The sequence below is a fragment of the Durio zibethinus genome, chromosome 2, assembly GCF_047325235.1.
Source record: "Durio zibethinus cultivar Kanyao isolate XHJ-2024 chromosome 2, ASM4732523v1, whole genome shotgun sequence".
Taxonomy (NCBI): Eukaryota; Viridiplantae; Streptophyta; class Magnoliopsida; order Malvales; family Malvaceae; genus Durio; species Durio zibethinus.
In genome coordinates, this window is record NC_143163.1 from 7648424 (window position 1) to 7672899 (window position 24476).

General features: G+C 38.0%; 2 protein-coding genes and 1 pseudogene across 3 annotated transcripts; 2 read left to right on the forward strand and 1 right to left on the reverse strand.

The window, feature by feature from the left end:
* Window positions 1-2914: 2914 nt before the first annotated feature.
* Window positions 2915-6907, reverse strand: LOC111309178 (ankyrin repeat domain-containing protein 2B-like). Of its 2 annotated transcripts, none has more exons than XM_022908124.2 (9): window positions 6862-6907; window positions 6624-6670; window positions 6067-6263; window positions 5050-5262; window positions 4780-4928; window positions 4470-4638; window positions 4294-4386; window positions 3305-3444; window positions 2915-3213 (listed from the first exon to the last, which is right to left on the reverse strand). In XM_022908124.2, the coding sequence occupies exons 2-9, from the start codon at window positions 6658-6660 to the stop codon at window positions 3114-3116; spliced, it is 1098 nt and encodes a 365-aa protein (XP_022763859.2). In that variant the 5' UTR covers window positions 6661-6670; window positions 6862-6907; the 3' UTR covers window positions 2915-3113. The 2 variants fall into 2 exon arrangements, with proteins under 2 accessions (XP_022763859.2, XP_022763858.2); XM_022908123.2 differs by having other exon boundaries at window positions 6758-6907.
* A 4237-nt stretch (window positions 6908-11144) lies between these two features.
* On the forward strand, window positions 11145-12038 carry LOC111308380 (3-isopropylmalate dehydratase small subunit 1 pseudogene; annotated as a pseudogene).
* A 6981-nt stretch (window positions 12039-19019) lies between these two features.
* On the forward strand, window positions 19020-22683 carry LOC111308381 (alpha-galactosidase-like). The gene is made up of 16 exons (XM_022906703.2): window positions 19020-19260; window positions 19364-19604; window positions 19922-19980; window positions 20113-20169; window positions 20285-20319; window positions 20415-20518; window positions 20655-20730; window positions 20830-20888; window positions 20960-21025; window positions 21111-21194; window positions 21347-21411; window positions 21570-21652; window positions 21727-21817; window positions 21976-22025; window positions 22149-22289; window positions 22395-22683. The coding sequence occupies exons 2-16, from the start codon at window positions 19411-19413 to the stop codon at window positions 22494-22496; spliced, it is 1266 nt and encodes a 421-aa protein (XP_022762438.2). The 5' UTR covers window positions 19020-19260; window positions 19364-19410; the 3' UTR covers window positions 22497-22683.
* Window positions 22684-24476: the final 1793 nt, after the last annotated feature.

A 24476-nucleotide genomic window follows, 5' to 3' on the forward strand; every position in this document is an offset into this window, starting at 1 on the left:
GAATATACCATTTTTATCAATTTAATATTTAAAAAATAAAAATTTATAAATAAGTACCTGAATTTATAGTTATTTACAAATTAACACACTTAACAAAAGTGCCTTTTACTGTTCACTAATAACTAATAAGTGTTTACGTGACAAGAAATTTTCATGTCATTTATCATGTGAGTGCAAGTTGTGGCTAAAAATTTTAAAAAAAAATTTCAATTTTCAATTATAAAATTAAAATTTTGAAACTACAAATTTTAAAAATTTGAAATTAAAAAAATAAAATATAAAAAATGATTGCAAATGCTAATTTAACTCAGGACTTAGAAGAAGGTGGTTTGTTATCCTCATTCTTCTTTTTTTTTTTTCCTTTTATTGTTATGAATGATATTATCTACAGAAAAAAAATGAAAATTTTAAATTTTAAGTTCTAAATTTATTATATGTCAATTTTAAAGATAATTATATGAATTAAGGGAGTTAAACTCTTGATTCGCTTTTTTCTTCTCTCTTTTATCATTATCAACTTTTTTTTTGTTAATTTTCATTTTTTAAGATTTTAATTTTTAAAAAATTTTATTTTAAAATAATCAAGAAACAAAATTTTTAAATTTTTATAAGATATAAACGAATCAAATATAAATGGACAAACGAACGTATGAGCATAGTTTATTTATTTCTTTTTACAATTGTTCGTGTTTGATAAGAAAATTTTTTATTAGGTTTGAGCTTGATTAATTTAAATAGAATAATATTCACGTTCAGTTTATGTTCAACTCGTTTAAATTAAATAAATTTATTCATAAATATTAAATGAATATATTTATGAATATATATATATATATAAACAAATATATTCATGAATAATAAATAAATTATAGTCAAATAAATTTAAATAAATAAACATATAATTATAAAATTAAGAATAAACTAACAATAAATAAATATAAATGACCGAGTTTTGAACAAAACTTAAATGAATTTATTTTTGAACATAAATGAATAAAATAAACTTATTTTTATATTCGATTTATTTAATCAACTAATATAAAAATATTATTCAATATTATTTATTAAACTTAATAAATAAATAAAAATCAAATCTATTTACAAATAATTCATCGAAAGCGCCAATTATTTACACTCCCCAATTTTCACTAATATGACAATAAATTCACATATAATGTGGCTTTGACAAATTATGTGACCTAAATTTTCATGAAAACTATCACTTTATTATTGATCAAATAAACCATGCTAGTTTAACTTTAATGGTATTAGTCCATTTAAGTGTGCATAATTGAGCGATTCAGTTTTCAAAAATCAAAAATTAATTTAATTGATATTTTTTAAAAAATAATTGAATTGATCGGTTTATTTTTAATAACCGAACCAATATAAAGTCAATTGGTTATGTTGAAAGACCAAATTTTTATTATTCTTTTATCATCAATTGTGAATAATAATCTTGTAATAACTTTTATGTAATAAATGTCGTATTTATCATTCTTAAAAATATAAATAAATATATTTTTTTATATATTTATATAATATATTTAAATTTTTATTTTAAAAGTTGATTAATTTAGTTGCTTCAATTATTAATTTAAAAATAAAAAACCAATCAATTTAATTGATTAAATCAATTTATTTAACCAACAATTATTAAAATCGAACTAATCGAATGAAGTTAATTAAATTCAATTAATTTTGATTGATTAAATGCGTTGGACCAACTTAAACTCACCCCTAAGTCCATAAGACAATTCTTTTTAGATATTTAATCATAAAATTTTAATTTTTAAGTACTAGAGTGATAGAAATAATATAGTTGAATACCGAATATGCGTTTACTCCTAATAACAACCGTGGAAATAATAGAGGGAAGGGGGGCAAGTATAAGTCCAAGTCCAGCCAGGCAGCCACAGAATTAATGGCAGCCAGCGACGGGTTCAAATCCCGGTTGATAAATTAAAGAAAAGTAAAAGAGACCGAAATCATTGGATGGACTGTTCTTTTTCAAATGGTTTTCAACTTTAATATTCTTTTTCTGTTCACACCCCCCCCCCCCCTAGCAGTCAGCAATCAACGTGTTACTCGCGCATGTTCACATGCCATTGCCATTTAGGCACAAATTAGCACATGTTCACAAATCCCCACTCGTTACTTGATACGCACTTCATTCAACACGCAAAAAAATGATCCAAAGTTGAACGCCTACCAATGACCTTTCCTTGACTTTGATTAACAAAAGCAATAGTTTATTATTTCATTATACTACAAGCTTTCACCCCAAACCCTTCTCTTTGAGGTACAAATTCGTAGGCGCATGCTCCCCCCTCCCATACATACGCGCAAATGACTGGAAGATGTCGGTCGGTGGGTTATACAGTTAATGTCTAAACAGTGACTAATCTTAACACTCAATGTTTCCATTGCTAGTAAGGAATGGGTGATTACTGATTAAGGGAAAAGCGAGAAAAGAGGCTCTCTTTTTGTCGGTGCATTGAATTTAACTGATGATTTTGTGATTACAGATTTCTAATCATAACTGCCAGAAAGATACCTTCCCGTTAGTAACTTTTCTCCGTTTATTTTCATTATTATTCGAATTTCTTGCCCTATTCCTCAAATGAACAGTTCATTGTTAAATTGGTATTATACAATATTATCATTACAGATCTGAAAAAATAAAGAAATCAAGCCTTGGATTTGATAGTGGAACTCATTACTCATAAGAGCGCCTCTATATTTTAGAAAACCCATAAATTTAGCACAATAAAAAGAAAACTTGGGTCTGCGCCGGGGCAAAAGCTTTCACAAAGTACAAGTGTAATTGGCAGTTGATCCTCCCTCACCCTCAGTTAAAATGAACATTGCGGTGTGGTCCACATGGTCCGTTCCCCACGTAGACTACAAACTATTTCAGAAAATAAATTAAAACACTAATTTTATAAAAAATTTCTAAATGTAGCAACCTGAGAGCAGCAAAGACAGCATATACAACACATCCGTCTGTGATCACAAACCCATACTGATCAAAGCAAATTTGTCTAATAGCACAATAAAATGCCTATAACATGCTAGACTCAGACATACACATGCCATTGTCCCCTCCCAACTCACAGGAAGGCATCCTTCTCGAGCAACTTTAGTACCTCATGCTGATTGTTGAGCTTGGCAACATCAATGGGAGTCTTGCCATCCATGTTTTGGAGAGTGCTGCAGTAAGACAGAAGTAATTACAGTACAAAAAACGTTAGTACCCAAAAGAGGTCAGCATCAATGGTTAACCGACAATTTGTTTGCTTACACAGCAGCGCCATTCTCCAGAAGAAGGGCCACACAGTCTTTCCTTCCATAACCAGCTGCATAATGAAGTGCAGTATTCTTATTCTTGTCCAATGCATCCACTGTTGCTCCATCTTCGAGAAGGATTTGAGCGCATTTCACCTAAAATAAAATCAAAAGTGTATCAGCTTTACCCCCCAGACCATAAATATCACATTAAACACATCCCCTTGCATGAAAATTTCCAAAACCTAAGAAACATAACCTAAAATTAGTCCATGAACCCAATAATCTAATCTCCTACAAACTCATATAACTGCTAGACTATCCATAGTTTTTTTCTTCTCTCGTTATGCACTTCCTTGTCGCAATTTAGTTCAATCAATGTCTCTCAAAAGTAAATAAATCTATCATTTATTAAAAAGATTGTCATTGCACATAGCAAAGTTGGAATGGATATGCCCGCTAGATGGCAATAAGTACAAGCAAGAAGCAAGCATAGCTTAGTAGCCTACAGATTCCATGATACACTAATAAAAATAATAAGCAAAGCCTCATTGATTTATATCTAGATGTGTAGTAGTGATATAAACCTATTACCCACCACAAGGATCCCAAGATGAGATGCTACAAGCAAAAGAATGCTTCAAGGATCCAATCTACCCCAAACAGCTTTTAACAAATCTATTAGGTAGCTCATCAAAATTCCGGTTCCATATTTGTCTGTCCTAAAACTGAAACTCGATGAGGCTATTAAAAGGTCCTTAGTGCATTAAGAATTGAGGTTATTATTTATAACATAAAGGAGAATAAGCATTAGAGACTGGTATTGCACACATGTAGACAACTAATGATTAACAACTAATGATTAAAACTATCTGATTATCCACTGAAATTTCTCCTTGCCAGATGAAACTGCTTGATTTGTTGGGTAATGCAACAGTAGAGAGAGCGAGAGAGAGAGAGAGAGAGAGAGAAGGGAAGTGAGATTCAGTTATAAAATTATTATACCTCGCCATATCCACATGCAAAATGTAATGCTGTCCTTCCCTCTGAATCTTCTTCATCCTTGTCAGCACCAGAGGCTAGTGCAGTTTTCAGACCCTAAATCATGAATACAGTGGAGACATTTTAGGTTATCTGTCAAAAGGGAAGACTACCTGTACAAAACATTTACTCTGTCATACCTCAACATCACCAACACTAGCACAATTATGTACAATTGACTCATCCTCATTTCCTACTTCATCACCTTCATCAGCCACAGAGTTACCAGCAAAAGTGGCCACATCTCCTGAAACTGCAAGACCCATTGCTTCACCCAACTTCTGCAGAACCTCTTTATCATTCCAGTACCTAGACCAGAAACCTTTTCATTATTAATTTAGTGAAGAAATAGTTAAATGCACAGATCCTACACACATTCTAAAGAAGAAAATGTTATGCCCACAAGCTTATGATATTATGATGCTCCTAATCTCCTAGTATTTCAACCACCTCATCATTGCTGCGGGTCCACCAGTCTCTATTTCTTCTAGAATATGTTTCAATGATGGATCTTCTTTGATTCGTGACATCCTTTCCTCAATCTGATCTTTGTGTTGAGGATCAGTCAAACTGTCAAGCATGCTAGACATAGCTGGATCCTAAAAAGAGAAAAAAACTAAAATTTCATCCACCAGAAGAAATTCCATGTAATGTAATACAAGGGTAAAAGACTGAAAGAGTCATGAATCTGCTTAAACTGGCAACTGAGCCCACATATACCTGCATTAATGCATTACCAAGGCGGTCAGCCATGGTCATAAACTGGGGATTCTGCATAACCTGTTGCATAGTTGAATGGTATTGCTGAGCATCAAACTGCGGTATACACTCTTCAGCCGCTGCCCCTTGAAACGTTTTAGTGAGCTGCTCTGCCATTTGGTTAAATGAAGGATCTTTTGCTATCTGCTCAGCTAGCATCTTGATGCTTGGATCCTACCAAACCGAGATGGTTAACATCCATAACCCATAAAAGTAAAATGTGTTGAGACTTAAAGAAAAGCTGTTACGGCACCTAATTGGGTAAATGAAATATGAGATTAATCTCAAACCCAAATCAGTCACAAGAATAACAAACTTCAGAACTTATCCGGTCCCGAATTGACAAAAATGTCAAACAATCAAAATGAACTCAAGACTGATCTGACCCAAACACATAATAATCCGGACTTAATACTAAAAATCAAAATTAACAACTTTTTCATTAAATTTAATTACCAATTTTATTCTAACCTGAACCTGGCTCAAACTAGAGAAAAGCTGGCCCATAAACAACCAGAATCTGAAATGACCTGAAATGACTCAAGCCAGAAGACTCGAACCAGAAATGACCCAATCCGAACCTGCTATATGCCACCTCTACTTGAAATCCCATTCTGGGTATGTTGCATTGAGCCCCACAAAGTCAGATCCAACAAAATTTAATATACCTTGAATACGTGGAACTACAAACTAATTTACAAGCTTCATCCAAGCTCCCAAAATTATAAGTGGACACTGTTCTATTATGTCAGTTCCCAGCCATTAAGTACACTGCTAAAACAATCAATCCATGAGGTTAACAATAAACCTTAAGATGTTCTGGTACTGCACCATTAGCAGTGACACATAGCAAAAGATGAGCTATGATCATCAAATGATGATCACAAGAATAACATAAACACTATTGGATATTTTCATTCAAAGAAACAATTCACAATAATCCAAAGAATAATTAAAATGAAAAAGAGAGAAGCTTACCTCAAGAAAGCTACTCATGGCCGAGAAATCAAATGGATTGTGTGGGACAAACCCTGGTCCCACAGGGGCAGGGGAAGCTCCAGCCCGTGCTTGTTTTGACTCCCCAGTGGAAGCTTCTGGTTTCGAAGTTTTATTCTCATTGGTGGATGCTTCTGGTTTCGGACTTTTACTCTCCGATGTCAAAGTCGATTTCTCATCTAACAAAAACAAGAGAGACATAAAAAAAACAACCCACTTATCAATTTACTAAGTTCCAAACCATGCCATATCGGGATTCATCAACATTAACCCCCAAGAAATCGAAATTAGCCAATCCCTAGCAAACAAAAATTCCTAATACAATTACAAGACCTAAACTTAGGACTGAAAAGGAATAATACAATCACAATGCATTATTGACATTAACGAGGAAAGGTAACTTTTTTTTAATTCAAAACCAGATCAATTAATTTAACCGCCGATTAAGAAATAAGGAGACGGAGCTCAGATAGACTCAGAACAAATTCCAATCCCAATTTAACAGAAAAAAAAAAAAGGGAATATGAGATTAAGCTCACCGGACGCAGTGGAATCCTTCTGCAAATTGGAAGCCATTGAAGAACAGCTGAATTCAACGATTGAAAAACACAAAAGTGTTAGAAATTCGTATTTAAAAGAAACAAATTATGAGAAATTAGAAGATGATTGAAACCTTGATTCGAGGGTAGTCTTTTTTTTTTTTTTATTAAGAGAGATCGGGTGAAGAAAAATGAAAAAAAAAAAAAAAGAAAGATAAATAGAGAATCGAAAACCCACATTGACAAGAAATACACAGTAGGAGAGGAGGCTAACTGGCAGAGGCAAAGGACCAAAGACCGGAAGGAAGGTCTACAAATTAGAGATGGGTTTGTGGGCCATCTCAATCCTCTATCTGCATCTTCTTCGCAAGGCAACGTAATCGCCCTTCCGTTGTTTGACCTTGGGAATGGACTGGATCTCTGTTCACAATCAATGTTTTACATGGCCCAATGGGCTGGATCTCCATCATGCATGCATGCATTGCCCTTTTAATCCTTTTTTCCGAATATTTTTCTTTCTCTATTTAGCCCAATTTGTGTAGAACTAGTTTTTATTACTAGGAGTTTTAAATACATTCATAAAATTTCTTTTTATATACTATTACTAAATACATTTCACTTTGTAAATAAAAATCTCTATTTCTTTAAAATGCTTATTATCTAACAATGTCATATTTCATTTCATACATTTTAACTCTTTTTTTAATTTTAAAACCTAAACTTCAGAGTTAAACCTTAAATCATTAAACTAACCCCTAAATCATAGTTTTTGAAATTACTTATAGTCTAGGTTAGCTTTTCACGAGTCTATTTTCTCATGAACAACTTTTTGTCAATCCATCAAGTCGTATTCACATAAGCTTTTTTTAGTTTCAACCTCGTAAGATCTCTCACAACATTTTCAAGCTCATCAAATGAAGAATCCAACTCCCATCATATCCTAAGCCCACAAGTTTCAAGGCAGCCCCAAGCACCTTTCCATACACATAAGCACCAAGGCCTCATGCACCAACCTTCCTTGAATTCACATAAGGGCGTACAACCCCAGTTCTCGTAATAATATCTCCATCTAGCATAGTGAGAATCCAACATCATCCTCACATAGATCATTTGCAAGCTCTCGTGCTTAGAACTTTGAGGCATAAAACAAATGTTGGTTAAATGCCAGCTCAAAGCCATTCTAAGCTCATCTCGTTTTCACAAAGTTCATATCTTAGGGTTTCACCCTTTAGTCTTACTTTAGGCCGCTCACACGTGTGATGGACACCCAATATCATGATCATTTCTCTTTTTAAGTTACTTGAATGTGCTGTGCTAGATGTAGCCCACTTCGCCCATGCTACTGAGTAGCCATAAGGGTTTAGTAACTTACATACTTATGAGCCTGCTCCTCTTTCAAGCTTGATGGTGCCCTTACTACACAAGTATCATTTCAAAATCCTTGGTTATTTATCAATCCGTCTCAATAAAGGGAAATTGAAGGGCATAACAAACATTATCATCTAACCCCATGATTTAATAAAAATGCCTAATACGAGGCCCGTAAGCCCCAACTGTCTTCAATTTTACCATGACCTGAGGAGTCATCATGTGTGTTACACTCATGACTCGATGATACTTGCCCACCTAGACATCATGTGTATCTAAGAATAGTTTACTTTAGACTAGCTAGGCTTTTACCTATCGAGCTAACTAAAGGGATAGTGGAAAGCTAACACTAGACACACTTTTATATAGAGCATAGAAGCTTTCATAATTATGCTACCAAAAACCATAACAATGTCTAAAATAAGGACAATTTTTTCACCCAACCAACCTAAAACCCAATGACCTACCTGTTGGCCCTAATAATACTATAACTCTACTTGATGCAATCAATTCGAAAGTATCCACACACAACTTCAATAGAGAGCACCCGACAAACTATTAGGCTCCAAGGCACCAGCACACTAGCCCGCACTTACCTGTACATAGTAGGACTAGGGCTCATACTACCTGCACACTACTTTAGGACCACTGTCCTGATTATGAGGCCTCGTCTACTGCTAAGTTTAGGATCAATCATGATAGGATCAAGGTACATTAAAGCCTGACCATGACATCTTTTTTCACTTACTATATCGATGCTTTCATCGATGGTAAGACCACACCTAACTCATTTGTTGCACACAATTGACATTTTTTCATATGTCCCTTATTTGTGCCTGTAAAAATTGGGTCATGATCTCATTACATGAAGCACTGCCTATAGTACTTAACCATTGCCAATGTAAAAAGGTCTTGCCTTGCTTTACTGCACCTTTAAGCTACTTCCACATTTGACCATCTATCTTAATTTGTTGCTAGATAAGTGTCATTACACTGGCTCAACCCAAATCACAAAGTTATGACCTCAAAGTACCCTTTGTCAATCATAAGCCTCATTCGAGTGAATAACCACCTATTTTGCCACACATTGATGCATCCCGTTGGACGTGACCCATCACACCAACCACACACCTGCAACACCAACTCTTCATTGTGCCCATCTAATGCGGTGCTTAAGTCAATTGCATTCATGCAACACCACTCACAATCAACCTTAGTATGGTAGCATTCAAGCATTTTGGTCATCTCACAATTTGGGTCTTTTCAATGCCTCCAAGGTCATCTCTCTAAGTGTGGGCCTTTGGCCAACTGCCTATAACGGCGACACCTTAACCTTCATTATCTCGAACTTAATGTCATGCTTAGTAGTCTAGTAGGCTCCACTATCTTGGCTTAATTCCACATGTAATCATGATGCTCCCTTACTTTTACTTAAGTTCAACTCGACTCTGCATACACCCATATCTTTATAAGGATTCTACATACTAAAATTTAGCATCTATCTTCGATCTTAAGAAACTCAAATTCTACTTGGCATAACTCAAAAGGCAATTCAAAGCCCACTCAATGCCTAAAGATTCACTGATCCCCTTTTAAGCACAAGGTTTTATGATTGGTTCAATCTTAGGATTCACTAACCCACTTGATTCTTAGGTTCCTAACCATTCGCATTGGCCGCATTTTCTCAAACTATCTCACATGTGGCTCAATCTCAGGTGCTTTACCCTTACCTTACTCCAACTCGTTCAACACAATGATCGAATCTAATTGAAAATAGCTTTTCAAAAATAGATATTTAAAAGTATTTTTAAATTATTGAAAATAGATTTTTAAAAGTCTTAAATTGCAAAAATATATATAATTTATAAAATATAAAATTAATATTTTTTATATAGATATTTTCTAAAAAAATTTTAGGGTGTAGAGAGAAGTATTGATGGTGTTTAGAACTGCCTTCTACCATGAAGTATCCACTTACTCAAAAGAGAAATAAAAGATTGCAATATTTTAGAGCCGCCATTTACTGACTTCACTGCCGAATCCATATCCGCCGTCAAGCTACCGCGAACATTATTTCCTGATCAAATGTATTTCTTTTACTCTTCTTTGTCCCTCTCTTTTCTTTATTTTATTTTTGTACTTCTTTATGGTGGTATAATTTCATTGAAGTCTTGTTAATACTATGTTTTATCTTTAAATTTTGGGTAGTGTCATTTGAAGGAGTGGAATGTTTGAGTAATTGGCTAATATAACATGAATTTTGGGTGTGGATCAGCTGATAGTAGAGTCTGATTGAATTTGGGTTTTATAGACAAGTTTCGTGATTCTGATTTAACATTTTTCCATTTCCTGTTTCTCATGTTCTGTCTTTGGATTTGTCGGAATCTCCTGAAGGAGGGATCTTTAGGTTAGCCTGTTATCTCCTCTTTGATCCAGGGTACCCTGTAACATGTTTTTTTCTTGCTATTCCTTTACCCATTTGTACATGATGAACTGGTTGTAATTTTTGGTTAGGATGAGGTTAATTTCCAGTCATTAGTTGAAGCCACTCTTAAGTGGCTCTAGGATAGAAGAAGTGACTGATGTTGATAACAACATAATAATTGAACTTTTGAAGTATATTTAGTTCCGTGAAATTTGCAGTGAATTTAATTATTTTGTGCACTATTTATCTTTGAGGGAAGTTGCCTTCACAATTTCTTCATATCATCAAACTGAAGTTGCAAATATAGATTTGACACTGAAGGAAGGGGTAGGATCCTTTTCTTTAAGTTTAAATTTTTTTTTTAACGTTTACTAGTAACCTTATTTCTTTACTTCTCTTTTAGGCACAAGAGAGAGGCAGGGGGAGTAGGATTGGGGCGAACAACTGTTTTAGTGTCTTGTAATTTTTAGGAATGATTGGTGGAGGGTTTCTTTTAGCTAAAAAAATAAACAAATGCTAATAAATTGTGGTTTACAATTTCGGTAGAGTATTCTCCCCATTTATGTTTTCACATGGGAAATTTTTTGAATATTTGCATGGGTGGGCAGATATTTAATGTGTATTTATATATTTGTATCTATTGTGATGTATACATTGGTATATATTTGTGGGAAATATTTCTCAATTTACTGTCTGATTGTGCTTTCGGCTCTTTATATGACCTTATTGACTTAAAGAATACTCCATATCACAGATCATTGCTTTATGTTAGGTGGTGAAATTTGAAGTTGGCATCAAGCACAAATCTCAGCACAAACCTAACACATCACCGTCCTTGTATTAGACTGTACTAACACCAAACATTCTAATAATGGCTGCCTCTTTGTTTCACTCTTCATACTCAGCCACATTTACCTCCTCAGCATCAAAACCCTCAGTCTCCCCGTCTCCTTTCTCCTCCCTCCGTCAAAGTCTCACCTCTTCTTTAACTGTCAAACCCCTCATTTCCACCTTCACCCCCTATGTGGCACATGCCATCATCCTTACTGCACATGCCACCTCCACACCCTCCTCTATTTCTTCTGACTCCTCAACAACAACCTTCCATGGCCTCTGCTATGTGGTTGGGGATAATATTAACACAGACCAAATAAATCCTGCAGAATACCTAGCATTAGTTCCATCAAACCCTGCTGAGTATGAAAATTTGGGCTCATACGCTCTTGTTGGCCTCCCTTCATCATATGACCAGCGTTTTGTTGAACCAAATGAGACTAAGACAAAATACTCAATTGTGATAGGTGGTGCTAACTTTGGCTGTGGGTCCTCGCGTGAGCATGCACCTGTTGCACTTGGTGCTGCAGGGGCAAAGGCAGTGGTGGCTGAATCTTATGCTGGAATATTTTTCAGGAATTCTGTTGCAACCGGGTAAGTATATCCTTTAGAATCAGAAGTGAGAATATGTGAGGAATGTAGGACTGGGGATGTGGTGACAATTGAATTGGTGGAGAGTCGGTTGATCAATCATACCACCGGCAAACAGTGGATGCAGGGCCATTCAGGCAGGAGGAATCTTTGCGTATGCAAGGAAAACTGGAATGATTCCCTCTTAGTCAAAGTAAACTGCAGTTATGTCTTTTAACTCTTGTATATGCATTTCATTTGTTGAGGTATCAGATGATGTGAATGCAAAATACAGGAGAAGCTATTCATTTGAATGTTCATGTCTCAGTCATGGAAATAGTTGGATAATAGCTTATTTTTTCAATGTGACAATTGTTGGAAATGAAAAGTTTATAATATATATATTGTATATATATATATATAATATATTGCTTTTGGGGATAAATTTACTTCTTCAGATAAATTTAATATATAATAAATATTATAGATATTAGAAGATAAATTTACTTCTTCAGATATTTGAATTTATTTCAATATATTGTCCCAAAAAGAAAGAATTTATTTGCATATGCTTCTGTGTGCGGAATATTAATTTGTTTACTCTTGATTTATAGGGGATTTCATAGGAGCACTCGATTGTAGCTTCTTATACTAGTGTGTACACAATGTTTTGGCTCCTTATTGTTTAGGCAAATGGGATTCCATGCTCATCTTTTTTCCCTTGTATCTTCCTACTTCTGTTGAAAAATATTAGCTGTCTTTTCATGTTGTTATATTTGTATCTGTTCTAAGTTGAACAGGTGGATTCTAGGCGGTTGTTCATTCTGGCTTATGTCCTTTTCTGAGGATCACCCAGTTTCTATCAATGTGTCAGAATACATAAGTGCCATTGATCTTTTAGTTATTAAATGTTTTTTAAGTTTTACATATGGGCAGGCATTTTTAGTTGGTAGAAATAATCTAATGGTTGAGATTGAATAATACTCATTGTTTTAAATGTCATTGTAGCATTATTTTTCTTTCTAAAAAAACCTACTGAGAAACTCAATTGGTACTTTAGAAAATAGCTGTTTATGGCATGGATTACGAAAATTTTGGTTAGACAATTGCCTTTTGAGAGCCAAATTGCATCACTATAGATAAATTGGAGAGGATTTTGAAAGAAGTGGAGTAAACACTTCTGACCATTTAACTTACTGTCAAAACTCAATTTCATTCATAAACTTAATTTCAGTTGCCATTTTTGCAATTAGAGGCGTAGTCAAGCCCGGTGCTAGTGTCACGCCTTGGGCGGGCGCGCCAGGCACATCAGGCAGACCAGCAGGCGAGCCAGAAGTTGAGGCCCGCAGACCAGGCGTGCTGGCGGGTATCAGTGCGCAAAGCCTAGCAAACGAGCTCCAAACGCCCTCCCGACTTGCAGGCCAGCCCATGAGACCAAGGCCTGTCATACAAGCTGCCCGCACCACATCCAGAAGGGCCCAAGGTGCTGGATACGCAAGGGAAGCTTCTGGAACCAGGCAGGATCAGCATCAGCATCCTGGCAGATTTGGTTGACCCTGAAAATCAGGAGCCAGCATCTTGATTGATTGTAATCCCACGATTGTAGCCTTTATTTTTTTGCCATTAAGTTGTAGCTGGAGCCTCAACTATAAATAGACGGCTGCTCCACCCTTATTTGTACACCATCAAACACTTCTGTTTCAGTGAATACAAGAGCATTTCCAGAATTCTGTCTTCCTGTCCTGTTTCTCTTTAACTTGCGTAATCAGCCCTTCCCATTGTTCTAGTGCCCGCACGCTTGTGTTTTAGGCTGACTTAGGCATAAAGGAGGAGATTCCAAGCCTAAGGCCGCACGGATTCTGAGTCTAAGGTCGGAGCCCGTGACAGTTGGTATCAGAGCAAGTTCGATTCTGCGTGTTTGTGTTGTGTAGGTTAGATCGTGATTGAAGAGATGGCATCCCAAAGCGACGTTGCTAGCCAACAACCAGAGGCCCAGGAGCATGGGCGAGGAAGAGGCAAGAAAGCTGGTTCTAGAGATATCTGGTCTACCATGGACGGTAGGCTAGCCAAGGTGGAGGTGACCATAGGTGACATGGGGGAGAAGCTGGAGGAAGTAGAGACTCACATTGCATCGCTAGACTCCATGGGGGAGGAGATCCAAAGTGAGCTAGCAGCTGCTCTCAACAATGGCCTGGATGCGATCACCCGAAAGAATGAATCCTTGGAGGCGGAAGTGCTGACTTTGCGAGATGACATGGAGGCCATGTGCCAGCGGATGGAGGAGCTTACCAGTGAGCTCGTTACTTGCAAGACTGCCATTGGGAATGGTATGTTTGCTGGAGTGTCCAGATCCAGATTGGATGTCCCCAAGCCTAAGGAGTTCAAGGGGACTAGGGCGACCAAGGAAGTAGACAACTACCTTTGGGGTATGAAGCAGTACTTCCAGGCCATGGGCATGCAAGACGAGGCGATAAAGGTAAGCACTGCTGCTATGTATCTCACTGATGTAGCCTTATTGTGGTGGAGGCGCAGGTGTGATGATGTCAGGCGTGGGAACGCCAAGATTGGAACCTGGACAGAGTTTCAAAAGGAGTTCAGAGAACAATTTTACCCGGAGTATGCCGATGATGAGGCACGGGCAAAGTTGCGCAGGTTGAGCCAGCAAGGGAACATAAGAGAGTATGTTCAAAAATTCTCTGAACTGATGCTACAGATCTCGGATCTAGGCGAGAAAGATGCATTCTTTGCTTTCATGGATGGGCTGAAGCCGTGGGTGAAGCATGAGCTACAAAGGAAAGGAGTTCATGACTTGGCTAAAGCCATGACTACTGCTGAGGGCTTGATAGAGTTCAAGCCTCTGAACAAGTTCGAGTCTACCAAGCCCAAAGGTAAGGGCAAGGACGATAGAGACCAGAAGAAGCAGTCCAATGGGAAGGACCGTGACCGGGAGTCCAAGGATGGGGACCGAGACCGTTCAACCAAGGATGGCGAGAGGAAGCCATCAGCAGGCAAGTGGAAAGCAAAGGGGGACCGAGAACCACTAGCATGCTACCTATGTGGAGGGAGCCACATAGCGCGCAATTGCCCGCAGAAGGGCAAGTTGGCTGCTGTAGAAAGGGAGTCTGACGAGGAGCCAGAGTCAGGGGCAGCAAAGCTTGGGTCGTTGGTGCTCAATGCTGTCCAGAGTAAAGGGAACCGCAAGCCAAAGGGCTTGATGTTTGCGGATCTGATGGTTGCGGGTCAGAAGGTGAGCGCACTGGTGGACACAGGTGCCTCACATCTTTTTATTTCAGGTGATGGAGCCCGAAAGCTCGGACTGAAGGTGCAGAAAGGGACTGGTACCATTAAGACGGTGAACTCCAAGGAAGTTCCAGCCATTGGAGTAGCACGGGGAGTGGAGTTGCAGCTTGGAGACTGGAAAGGCAAGGAGACCATTGAGGTAATACCCCTTGACGACTATGAGTTTGTGATTGGGTTGGATTTTCTTGTTCGGATTAACGCCCTCCTTGTGCCTTTTGTCGATTGTGTTTGCATCTTGGATGCACGGTGCCAATGCCTAGTACCATTGAGGAGAGGGTCTGGAGTTGGGTCACGGGTGGTGTCAGCCATCCAATTTGCCAAGGCGGTAAGCAGACAAGAAGACACCTTCTTGGCAGCCCTGAAATATGATGAGCCAAGGGAGAAGAAGACCGAGTCACCCTTGGAGGTGCTAAAGGTGCTGAAGACCTTTAGTGATGTGATGCCCGCAAAGCTGCCTAGCAAGCTACCACCTAAGAGGGAGGTGGACCACAAGATCGAGCTGGTGTTCGAGGCCAAGCCACCAGTCAGAGCCCCTTACCGAATGTCTCCACCAGAGTTGGAGGAGTTGAGGAAGCAGCTCAAAGAGTTAGTTGATGCTGATTTCATCAGGCCATCGAAGGCACCATATGGTGCATCGGTTCTATTTCAGCACAAGCATCTTGCGGAATTGGATTTCCAGATGGAGCACAAGCCAGGATGGGCGAACCTAGTGGCGGACGCCCTGAGCAGGAAGGCTAACCTTGCTGCCATTAGCCAACCAGAGGGGTCACTGGTGCTGCGCATCAAGGAGGGACTTGCGCATGATCCTACAGCCAAGGCTTTGATGGAGTACGCCCAGCAAGATAAGACTAGGCGGTTTTGGTTGCAGGATGGTTTGCTGTACACCAGGGGCAGTAGGCTGTTTGTGCCGCAGCATGGGAAGCTCCGCAAGGAAGTTTTGCCAGAGTGTTATGATTCAAGGTGGGCTGGACACCCAGGAGTGAGCCGCACCTTGGCGTTGATTGAGGACCGGTACTACTGGCCACACATGAGGGACGATGTGGAGGCCTATGTGAAGACTTGTCTTGTGTGCCAACAGGACAAGGTGGAGCTCAAGAAACCAGGGGGTCTCTTGGAGCCATTGCCAGTGCCAGAGCGACCATGGGAGAGTGTTTCTCTGGACTTTATAGTCGGTCTACCCAAGACAGAGGGGTTTGGAAGCATCATGGTAGTGGTGGACAGGTTTTCCAAGTATGGAATTTTCATTCCAGCAACCAAGGAGTGCCCAGCCGAGGAGGCAGCTCGATTGTTCCTGAAGAACATGGTGAAGTACTGGGGAGTGCCGAGGACCATTGTTAGTGATCGGTTTGGGCGTTTCACGGGCAGGTTCTGGACTGAGTTGTTCAAGCTGTTGGGGTCAGACTTGAACTTTTCCACCAGCATGCATCCGCAGACCGATGGGCAGACAGAACGTGTGAACGGACTATTGGAGGTCTACCTCAGGCACTATGTGAGTGCCACACAAAGGGACTGGCCAAAGCTACTGGATATTGCGCAGTTTTCTTACAACTTGCAAAGGAGCGAGGCAACGAACCAGAGCCCATTTGAGGTTGTGACAGGGCAACAACCACTAACACCCGGTTCGATTGCTGCAGGTTATACAGGGTCGAATCCAGCAGCATACAAGTTTGCCAAGGCATGGCAGGAGCAAACTGACTTGGCCAGAGTTTGTCTACACAAGGCGGCTAAGAGGTCGAAGAAGTGGGCAGACCAGCATAGGTGGGATGTGCAGTTCCAGGTTGGAGACTTGGTGTTGGTGAAGCTGCATCCCATTGTGAGCCACAGGGGGCTGCACAAAGGCCTAGTCCGGAGGTATGAGGGACCTTTCCAAGTAGTCAAGAGAGTAGGCAAGGTTGCCTACAAGCTGGATATGCCACCCAAGCCGAAGGTACACCCGGTGTTCCATGTGAGCATGCTCAAGCCGTTCCATGAGGATGAGGGAGATCCAGGACGGGCAGAGTCAAAGCGTGCGCCATTGGGAGCAAGGGCCTCATATGAGAAGGAGGTCCACAGCATCATGGCTGATCGGGAGGTGAGACGGAAGAACTATCAACCAAGACATGAGTACTTGGTGCGCTGGAAGGGACTTCCAGACAGTGAGGCGAGCTGGGAACCAGTAGAGGACTTATGGCAGTTCGGGGACCAAATCAGGCGGTACCATGCAGAAGACGCAACGAGGGCGTTGCACAATCAGGTGGGGGAGAATGTCACGCTCTGGGCGGGCGCGCCAGGCACATCAGGCAGACCAGCAGGCGAGCCAGAGGTTGAGGCCCGCAGACCAGGCGTGCTGGTGGGTATCAGTGCGCAAAGCCTAGCAAACGAGCTCCAAACGCCCGCCCGACTTGCAGGCCAGCCCATGAGACCAAGGCCTGTCATACAAGCTGCCCACACCACATCCAGAAGGGCCCAAGGTGCTGGATACGCAAGGGAAGCTTCTGGAACCAGGCAGGATCAGCATCAGCATCCTGGCAGATTTGGTTGACCCTGAAAATCAGGAGCCAGCATCTTGATTGATTGTAATCCCACGATTGTAGCCTTTATTTTTTTGCCATTAAGTTGTAGCTGGAGCCTCAACTATAAATAGACGGCTGCTCCACCCTCATTTGTACACCATCAAACATTTCTGTTTCAGTGAATACAAGAGCATTTTCAAAATTCTATCTTCCTGTCCTGTTTCTCTTTAACTTGCGTAATCAGCCATTTCCATTGTTCTAGTGCCCGCACGCTTGTGTTTTAGGCTGACTTAGGCATAAAGGAGGAGATTCCAAGCCTAAGGCCGCACGGATTCTGAGTCTAAGGTCGGAGCCCGTGACACTAGACTCAAACTCCTCTTGATTTCAAAACTCAAGGCTCAATTAGTGCTCAATTGATCTAAGTTTCTTATCTTTGAGGTTGGCTCATAATTCACCAAAGCAACTTGAGCTTAGATTGGTAGGCTTGATTGGGTCTGATAAAATTATAAATATAGACATTGAAGAAAATATTTTTATTAGTTAATTATACACAACCCTCCAAGAGCCACTGGCACTTGATCACAGAATGAACATGAGTTTCTGCAATTATGTTTCTATAAAGTATAACTTGCTTGAAGTGCTGCACCACCCACCAGTAGCCCTTTAAACGGGTGAACCTTTTTGGTAAGAAAGACATCACAGAAAAAGATTAAAAATAAAAAAGTTATGCACGTACACAATGAAGCATGTTACGACAAGGCGAAAGCAAACAGATCAAGAGTCATGTGACAGCCTAGGGAAAGTCACGGACAAGCGCCAGAGGACAAATTGATCAATTATCGCCATCCCTCGGACGATGATGCTTTACTTACATAAAATCTGGAATCCGGCTCATTCACATAAATTGCATACTCTCTCAAGTGCCAACCATTTTTCATTTTCATTTTTATTTTCTTCCCTTCCCTTAATAAGAAAAGGTTGGAGAGGATGATTCATCCATCAAATTTCTCTGCGGACTAGTAAAAAGACGATCCCGTACCTGATAGGAAACTAATGTCCGCTTTACTGCTAATATTGATCCATCATTCACCATTTACTCGTTTAAAAGGACAAAAGTGAACATTGAATCAAAAGACTTGGTGGAAAATTCCAAGCAGGAATGTTGAAATTCAGTTGCCAACTTGCCGTAAGGCATAAACTGTGAGTGCTTGCGTAATTGGACTAATTATAGATTAGATTAAACTTATTTTATTTAATTTGTAACTAGTGATTGCCGTCTTTCCAATTGACTTGTGATTGACCTATTATGGAAGAAATTAAACCTTCGCATATACTGATGGTGGGCACGTTGTCTGGCTCCATTGGCAAGTCCCACTATATTAACTGCAATGATGGAAGAATCCTAATGTACACATTCTTATAGTGATGTTCATGCCATTGAATTGATCAGTGGCCTCTTTTTTTTTATTTTATATAGATCAGACCCTACCTATAGATGGCATCATGGGTTGTCTTTGAAGCTTCACTTTCCTCCTCATTTACGACATAGACATGCCAAACTCTGTCATATATACATATCAGAGAGGGAAACTATTTTTGAAGATACCATACTTTGCCTAAGCCTAGAGGATAACAACGCAATATTAGAGTAAGTTGTTTCTATCACAGCGGTTGTCTTTAACTATGTCTTGCGTTTGTCAAGTACACAAGGATTATATTGTGTTTTGATCTCTACATATTTTGCCTGCTAGCTGCTAGCCTTCTGCTTCTCAACAACAAGCGGATAGGAATAGCTCCTATGGCTCCTTCATCATCATCTGGCAGTTTCTTAGTTTTTTTTGGGATATTCAGTTTTATGTTTATATCGTCAATGTTGTTGGTCAACTCTGCTATTGAGAACGGAACTCAAGTAGGAAATATTGAGCTTAATGATTCGGCCAGGATTAGGAGGAATCTCTTGGATAATGGCCTTGGCTTAACTCCCCAAATGGGGTACGATGCCTCTTATCCTTTTCATCTTTAGTTATCTTATTTGTTTATAAAATTACTGGATCTGGATCAATTCTATGCAATTGACCAAGCATAGTTAACTGTTACATGTGAAAAAAACATAAAAAGAAAAAATGTCTTAGCTAAAGAAGTAGAAAATATTCGTGTAATGATCAAACTAAAGCTAGTTTTCCGGGTTTCACAGAAATTATACTTTTTTGCCAGCTTTCGATTGAGCTATGTCTTTTTCAAGTTTGAGGTTCTTGTAAATGCGCTTTTATCTATAAGCTTCCTGTAAACATTATTCCTTTTGTGATCAGGTGGAATAGTTGGAACCATTTCCATTGTGACATTAACGAGACATTGATCAAGGAAACTGGTAAATAGTTCTCTACTACAACAAAATGACCTTGTCTTGAGTTTCATAATACACTTAGAAAATGAAATAAAGCATCTACTGTGCTGAAAATTATGACAATGAATTTCCTTACTGAATTATTCTGTGATGCAGCTGATGCAATGGTCTCAAGTGGTCTAGCTGCTGTTGGATACACCTATATCAATTTAGGTAATGGACTATGATTAATTGATTTTCAGTGGTTATTGCATTCTTAATCTGGAATTACATTTGATTTTGATTTCCAACATCGCTTCATGTCGTTTATATTTGTTCAATTAATTAGATGATTGTTGGGGAGAACTCAATAGGGATTCTCAGGTAACATTTTCCAAACTCTGCTCTTTTGGAAATCACTGCAATGACTACACACTAATGCTTGATCGTGGAGGTGTAATATATTGTGTTTTTGTTAGGGGAATTTGGTTCCTAAAGCTTCAACATTTCCTTCAGGCATTAAGGCTCTTGCAGGATATGTTCATGGAAAAGGGCTTAAGCTTGGAATTTACTCAGATGCAGGGTATTACTTCTTATAGGTTTAAATATTAGGGATCAAAAGTCAGAAAAAAGAATACTTTGACTCACGATGATTTCTCCTGAAAGCTTTTCTCTTTCCTCAAGAGTCAAGAATTTTTATGCTCTATTTATCCTGTTAGGACTCAAACTTGTAGCCAGACCATGCCTGGGTCCCTAGGACATGAAGAACAAGATGCAAAAACCTTTTCCTCATGGGTATGCTTTTTTCTTCTTACATTGATTTCATTTTTGGATTTAGAGTTTGCTATATTATTGCTTTTAACTGTTTTTTTTTTTTTTTTTTGGTGTCACTAGGGAGTTGATTACTTGAAATATGACAACTGTGGAAATACTGGCATAAGCCCAAAGGAAAGGTAGTTGATCTGATGAAACAGGCTGGCTTTTCCACTTGTGCTAATGAATCATTTTTATTTTTGGTCGGTAGGTACCCAAAGATGAGCAAAGCTTTACTTGACTCAGGGAGGCCCATATTTTTCTCTCTATGCGAATGGTTAGTGAATATCTTCTTAAGCAAGGGAGGAAATTAGTATATCAAAACCTCTGGTGCTAATATTCACCAAGTTTAAAACATACAGGGGACAAGATGATCCTGCAACTTGGGCAACAAGTATAGGAAATAGCTGGAGAACAACCGGAGACATTGAGGATAAATGGGAGAGGTACGCTAATCTCCGGACGATTGAATATTTTACTACAGGTTTTTTTAAAGATTTTGCATCATCTGGACCATGAAGCCATTAGTAATTGAATTGTTCTTGAATTTGCAACATAATTATGTTTTAGAGGGACTGATGGCAATCTTGTGTCTTAGCATGACATCCATCGCAGATCAAAATGACAAATGGGCTTCGTATGCTCAACCTGGAGCTTGGAATGGTATGATTCACTATAAACTATGAACTATGATTGTAGGAACTTTCATAAACGATGTACTATTACAACATTAGTTATATCACCTAGCTGCTTGGACTGAATTCTGAATAGTGAAATGTTTTTCTTCTGGCTTTGCCTAAAAAATAAGTTCTTTGAATCAGATCCTGATATGCTTGAAGTAGGAAATGGTGGCATGACAACGGAAGAATATCGGTGCCATTTCAGCATATGGGCATTAGCTAAAGTACGCTATTCCAAACTTCCATGCACCTATGCCCACATTATAGTAACTTCCTTTTTGTGTATGCCATTTTGCAGGCTCCGCTGTTGATTGGCTGCGATGTTAGGTCTATGGATAATGTGACATTTGAATTGTTAAGCAATAAGGAGGTTATTGCGGTCAATCAAGGTAAAATATGCTTAAGTTTGTAAGTCGTGGGAAGGTCAGAAATATGCATGGGGAAATGACTCGATTCTATTCAGTTGACTAATATGTTAAGCCATTTGGAAAAGAAAAACAAAAACATGAACTTTCGGTCTCAACAAATGAGTTTTTGAACGTTGCAGATAAACTTGGAGTCCAGGGTAAAAAGGTGAAGAAATATGGAGATCTTGAGGTAATTTCATTCCCATTCATAAGTTCTTGTTTGCTTCAACATTTTCCACATTCGCTTAAGTTTGTGAGGAATTTCCTTTTTTTTTTCTTCCCCACAATTCTGAGAAATGAATTGATAATGTAGGTATGGGCTGGCCCTTTGACTAACGAGAAGGTAGCCGTGGTGTTATGGAACAGAGGATCTTCCCGAGCAAACATCACTGCTTATTGGTCAGATATAGGCCTTAAGCCTTCAACTATTGTTGAAGCTCGAGACTTATGGGCGGTGAGTTTCCATCTAAACATCAGAGTTTTTGTATGTTTTCTGGTTACATAAGGTTCTAATTATATCGTTTTTCTTTTTTTTTTTTTTTTTTGTTGAAATGAGCAGCATTCAACAAAGGGGTCGGTTCGAAATCAGATTTCTGCTCAAGTGCATTCCCATGCTTGTAAAATGTACACTCTGAAACCCCATAGAAGAGTTAACCCTTGACCAAAAGTGACCTTTTTTATGGAGAGTAGTGGAGTGATAACAGCAGCAAGCATGTAGAAACTATACATGTGCTTATATATTGTGATTTTTTACAACAAGGAATGAATTTAGCTTCAAGAAATTATGCAAATTTGTACCAAATAAATTTAATTGAATGATGCAATTTATGAAAAATGATTTTATACAATGAGAATCATTATGCATGAATTTTAGTTTTCCCATCAACTGCATAATGTGCAGTGATCAAATATTCGTATTTATTAAATCAAGTTTTATCTTATTATTATTATTAAGAGATATTTTATTGGTGGGTCCTAAGATTTTAAAGTTTTAATATAAATACGTTATTTTGTTTAGCATTGTGTAAGGTTAAGAAGTTGTAAGTGTGATTTTATGTAAAACTTTGAAGGTGACTTAAAAAATATCTGAAAAACTCAATTGGGATAAATAAAAAATTATGTGATTGTGAGGTAGCTTGAGCTTCGTTAAATTATTGTATTATATGATAGCTTATCAGATTAATAAAATTATTTTTATGTTGTGTTTAGAGTATTTTCAATATTTTTATTAAATCCGCGTAAATAGAAGAAATCATTATGAATTTTGTGAGTCCAACATTTAATATAAGACCTTCCTTTCCATTTTTTTTTCCTGGTTCTACCAAATTCCATTTCAAGTACGGGCAGGCCATACATAATGTATATACATATAGGCAATTTGAGGAAGGTAGACAGAACAATACCGCTCTCTTCAACATTTGGGCTTTCGCTATGGTCCTTGAATCGATGATTCATTCCCAGAAATTAATCCTCAATGACTATCGATCGTTTGACCATAGGCTTCAGTCCACTAATTCTTGCGTGCGATATCCGTTCCATGGACAGTGACACATTCAATTGCCAAGCAACAAGGAGGTTATAGCTGTTAATCAAGGTACCAATATGATCATCCGTTCCATCTTTTCTTCCTAGTATGTTTACATTATGTTGAAAATGCGTCAATCTGGACAAGAAAGAAAGGTATATCCCCTTTTTCTACGTTTAGAATAATTTAACAGATAATCTGGACATTTAAGCATCAAATTTCACTCCCCTAACTGCACTAATCCTTAAATTTTGTTTATTTGGCATAAATGTGAAGGTGATTTAAGAGAACAGAGCTGCAGTGATCATATTAAACAGAGGATTTGGAGTGGTACCGTAACTGCAAAGCGGAATCACATTGTGCTCTACTCTTGTACGGTTGTTGATGGTCGCGATTTATGGGCTTTTTTTCTCTGAAAACTTTGATTTTCTTTGATGTACTCAAGCTAATAATCAAGGTTCTGTGATTCTTGCAGCATTCAACCATGCGCTCTGTCAAAAATCAAATTAAGCCAACCGTTGAATCCCGTGCGTGCAAGTTTTATGTCCTCACATCACAGTAGAATGTGATTCCGGTTGTTCACGTTACATGGAACAGCAGCAGCAATGGTCACCGGAAGTTGGGGGTTTCGTTTAGATGTCATTTAAATAATTAAAAAAAATCATTTGCCAATATATAAATTAATAAATAATTAGTTTGACCAAAAAATGTATATAAATTAAGAAATAATTAGTTTAACCAAAAAAACATATAAATTAAGAAATAATTAGTTTATGATAAAAACACAATATCGTTATCGTATATATAGACTATAGTTTCAATATTTAGTGGGTTCAAATCCCTCTTAATCTTTCTTTTCTTTTTAATTAAAAATATCTTTTTACAACTATTATATAAAAAGATTGTTTTTTTTTTCACAAAAAGATTGCTTTTTTTTGTTTGTTTTATATATTAATATAAAATTTTTTAATTCTAAAAACAGAATTAAAAGACTATTATATCTTCTAATTTTTATATTAGGTAATTAATGTTCTTTTACATTTATTCTTTATAATTCATTAATTTATAAAAAAAAAAAAAAAAAAAGACATTTTCTTAACAAAAAAAAATAATGAT

What these genes read in the sequence shown, in the direction of transcription:
- LOC111308381 (XM_022906703.2), top strand. Translation starts at nt 19,411, where the DNA reads ATGGCTCCTTCATCATCATCTGGCAGTTTCTTAGTTTTTTTTGGGATA. An exon ending in ATTGAGGATAAATGGGAGAG is followed by an intron (nt 21,195 to 21,346) that starts GTACGCTAATCT and finishes CTTGTGTCTTAG; the next exon opens with CATGACATCCATCGCAGATC. An exon ending in AAGCTCGAGACTTATGGGCG is followed by an intron (nt 22,290 to 22,394) that starts GTGAGTTTCCAT and finishes TGAAATGAGCAG; the next exon opens with CATTCAACAAAGGGGTCGGT.
- LOC111309178 (XM_022908124.2), bottom strand. Translation starts at nt 6,660, where the DNA reads ATGGCTTCCAATTTGCAGAAGGATTCCACTGCGTCCG. An exon ending in GGACCCGCAGCAATGATGAG is followed by an intron (nt 4,639 to 4,779) that starts GTGGTTGAAATA and finishes TTTCTGGTCTAG; the next exon opens with GTACTGGAATGATAAAGAGG. An exon ending in TTGCATGTGGATATGGCGAG is followed by an intron (nt 3,445 to 4,293) that starts GTATAATAATTT and finishes ATTTTATTTTAG; the next exon opens with GTGAAATGCGCTCAAATCCT.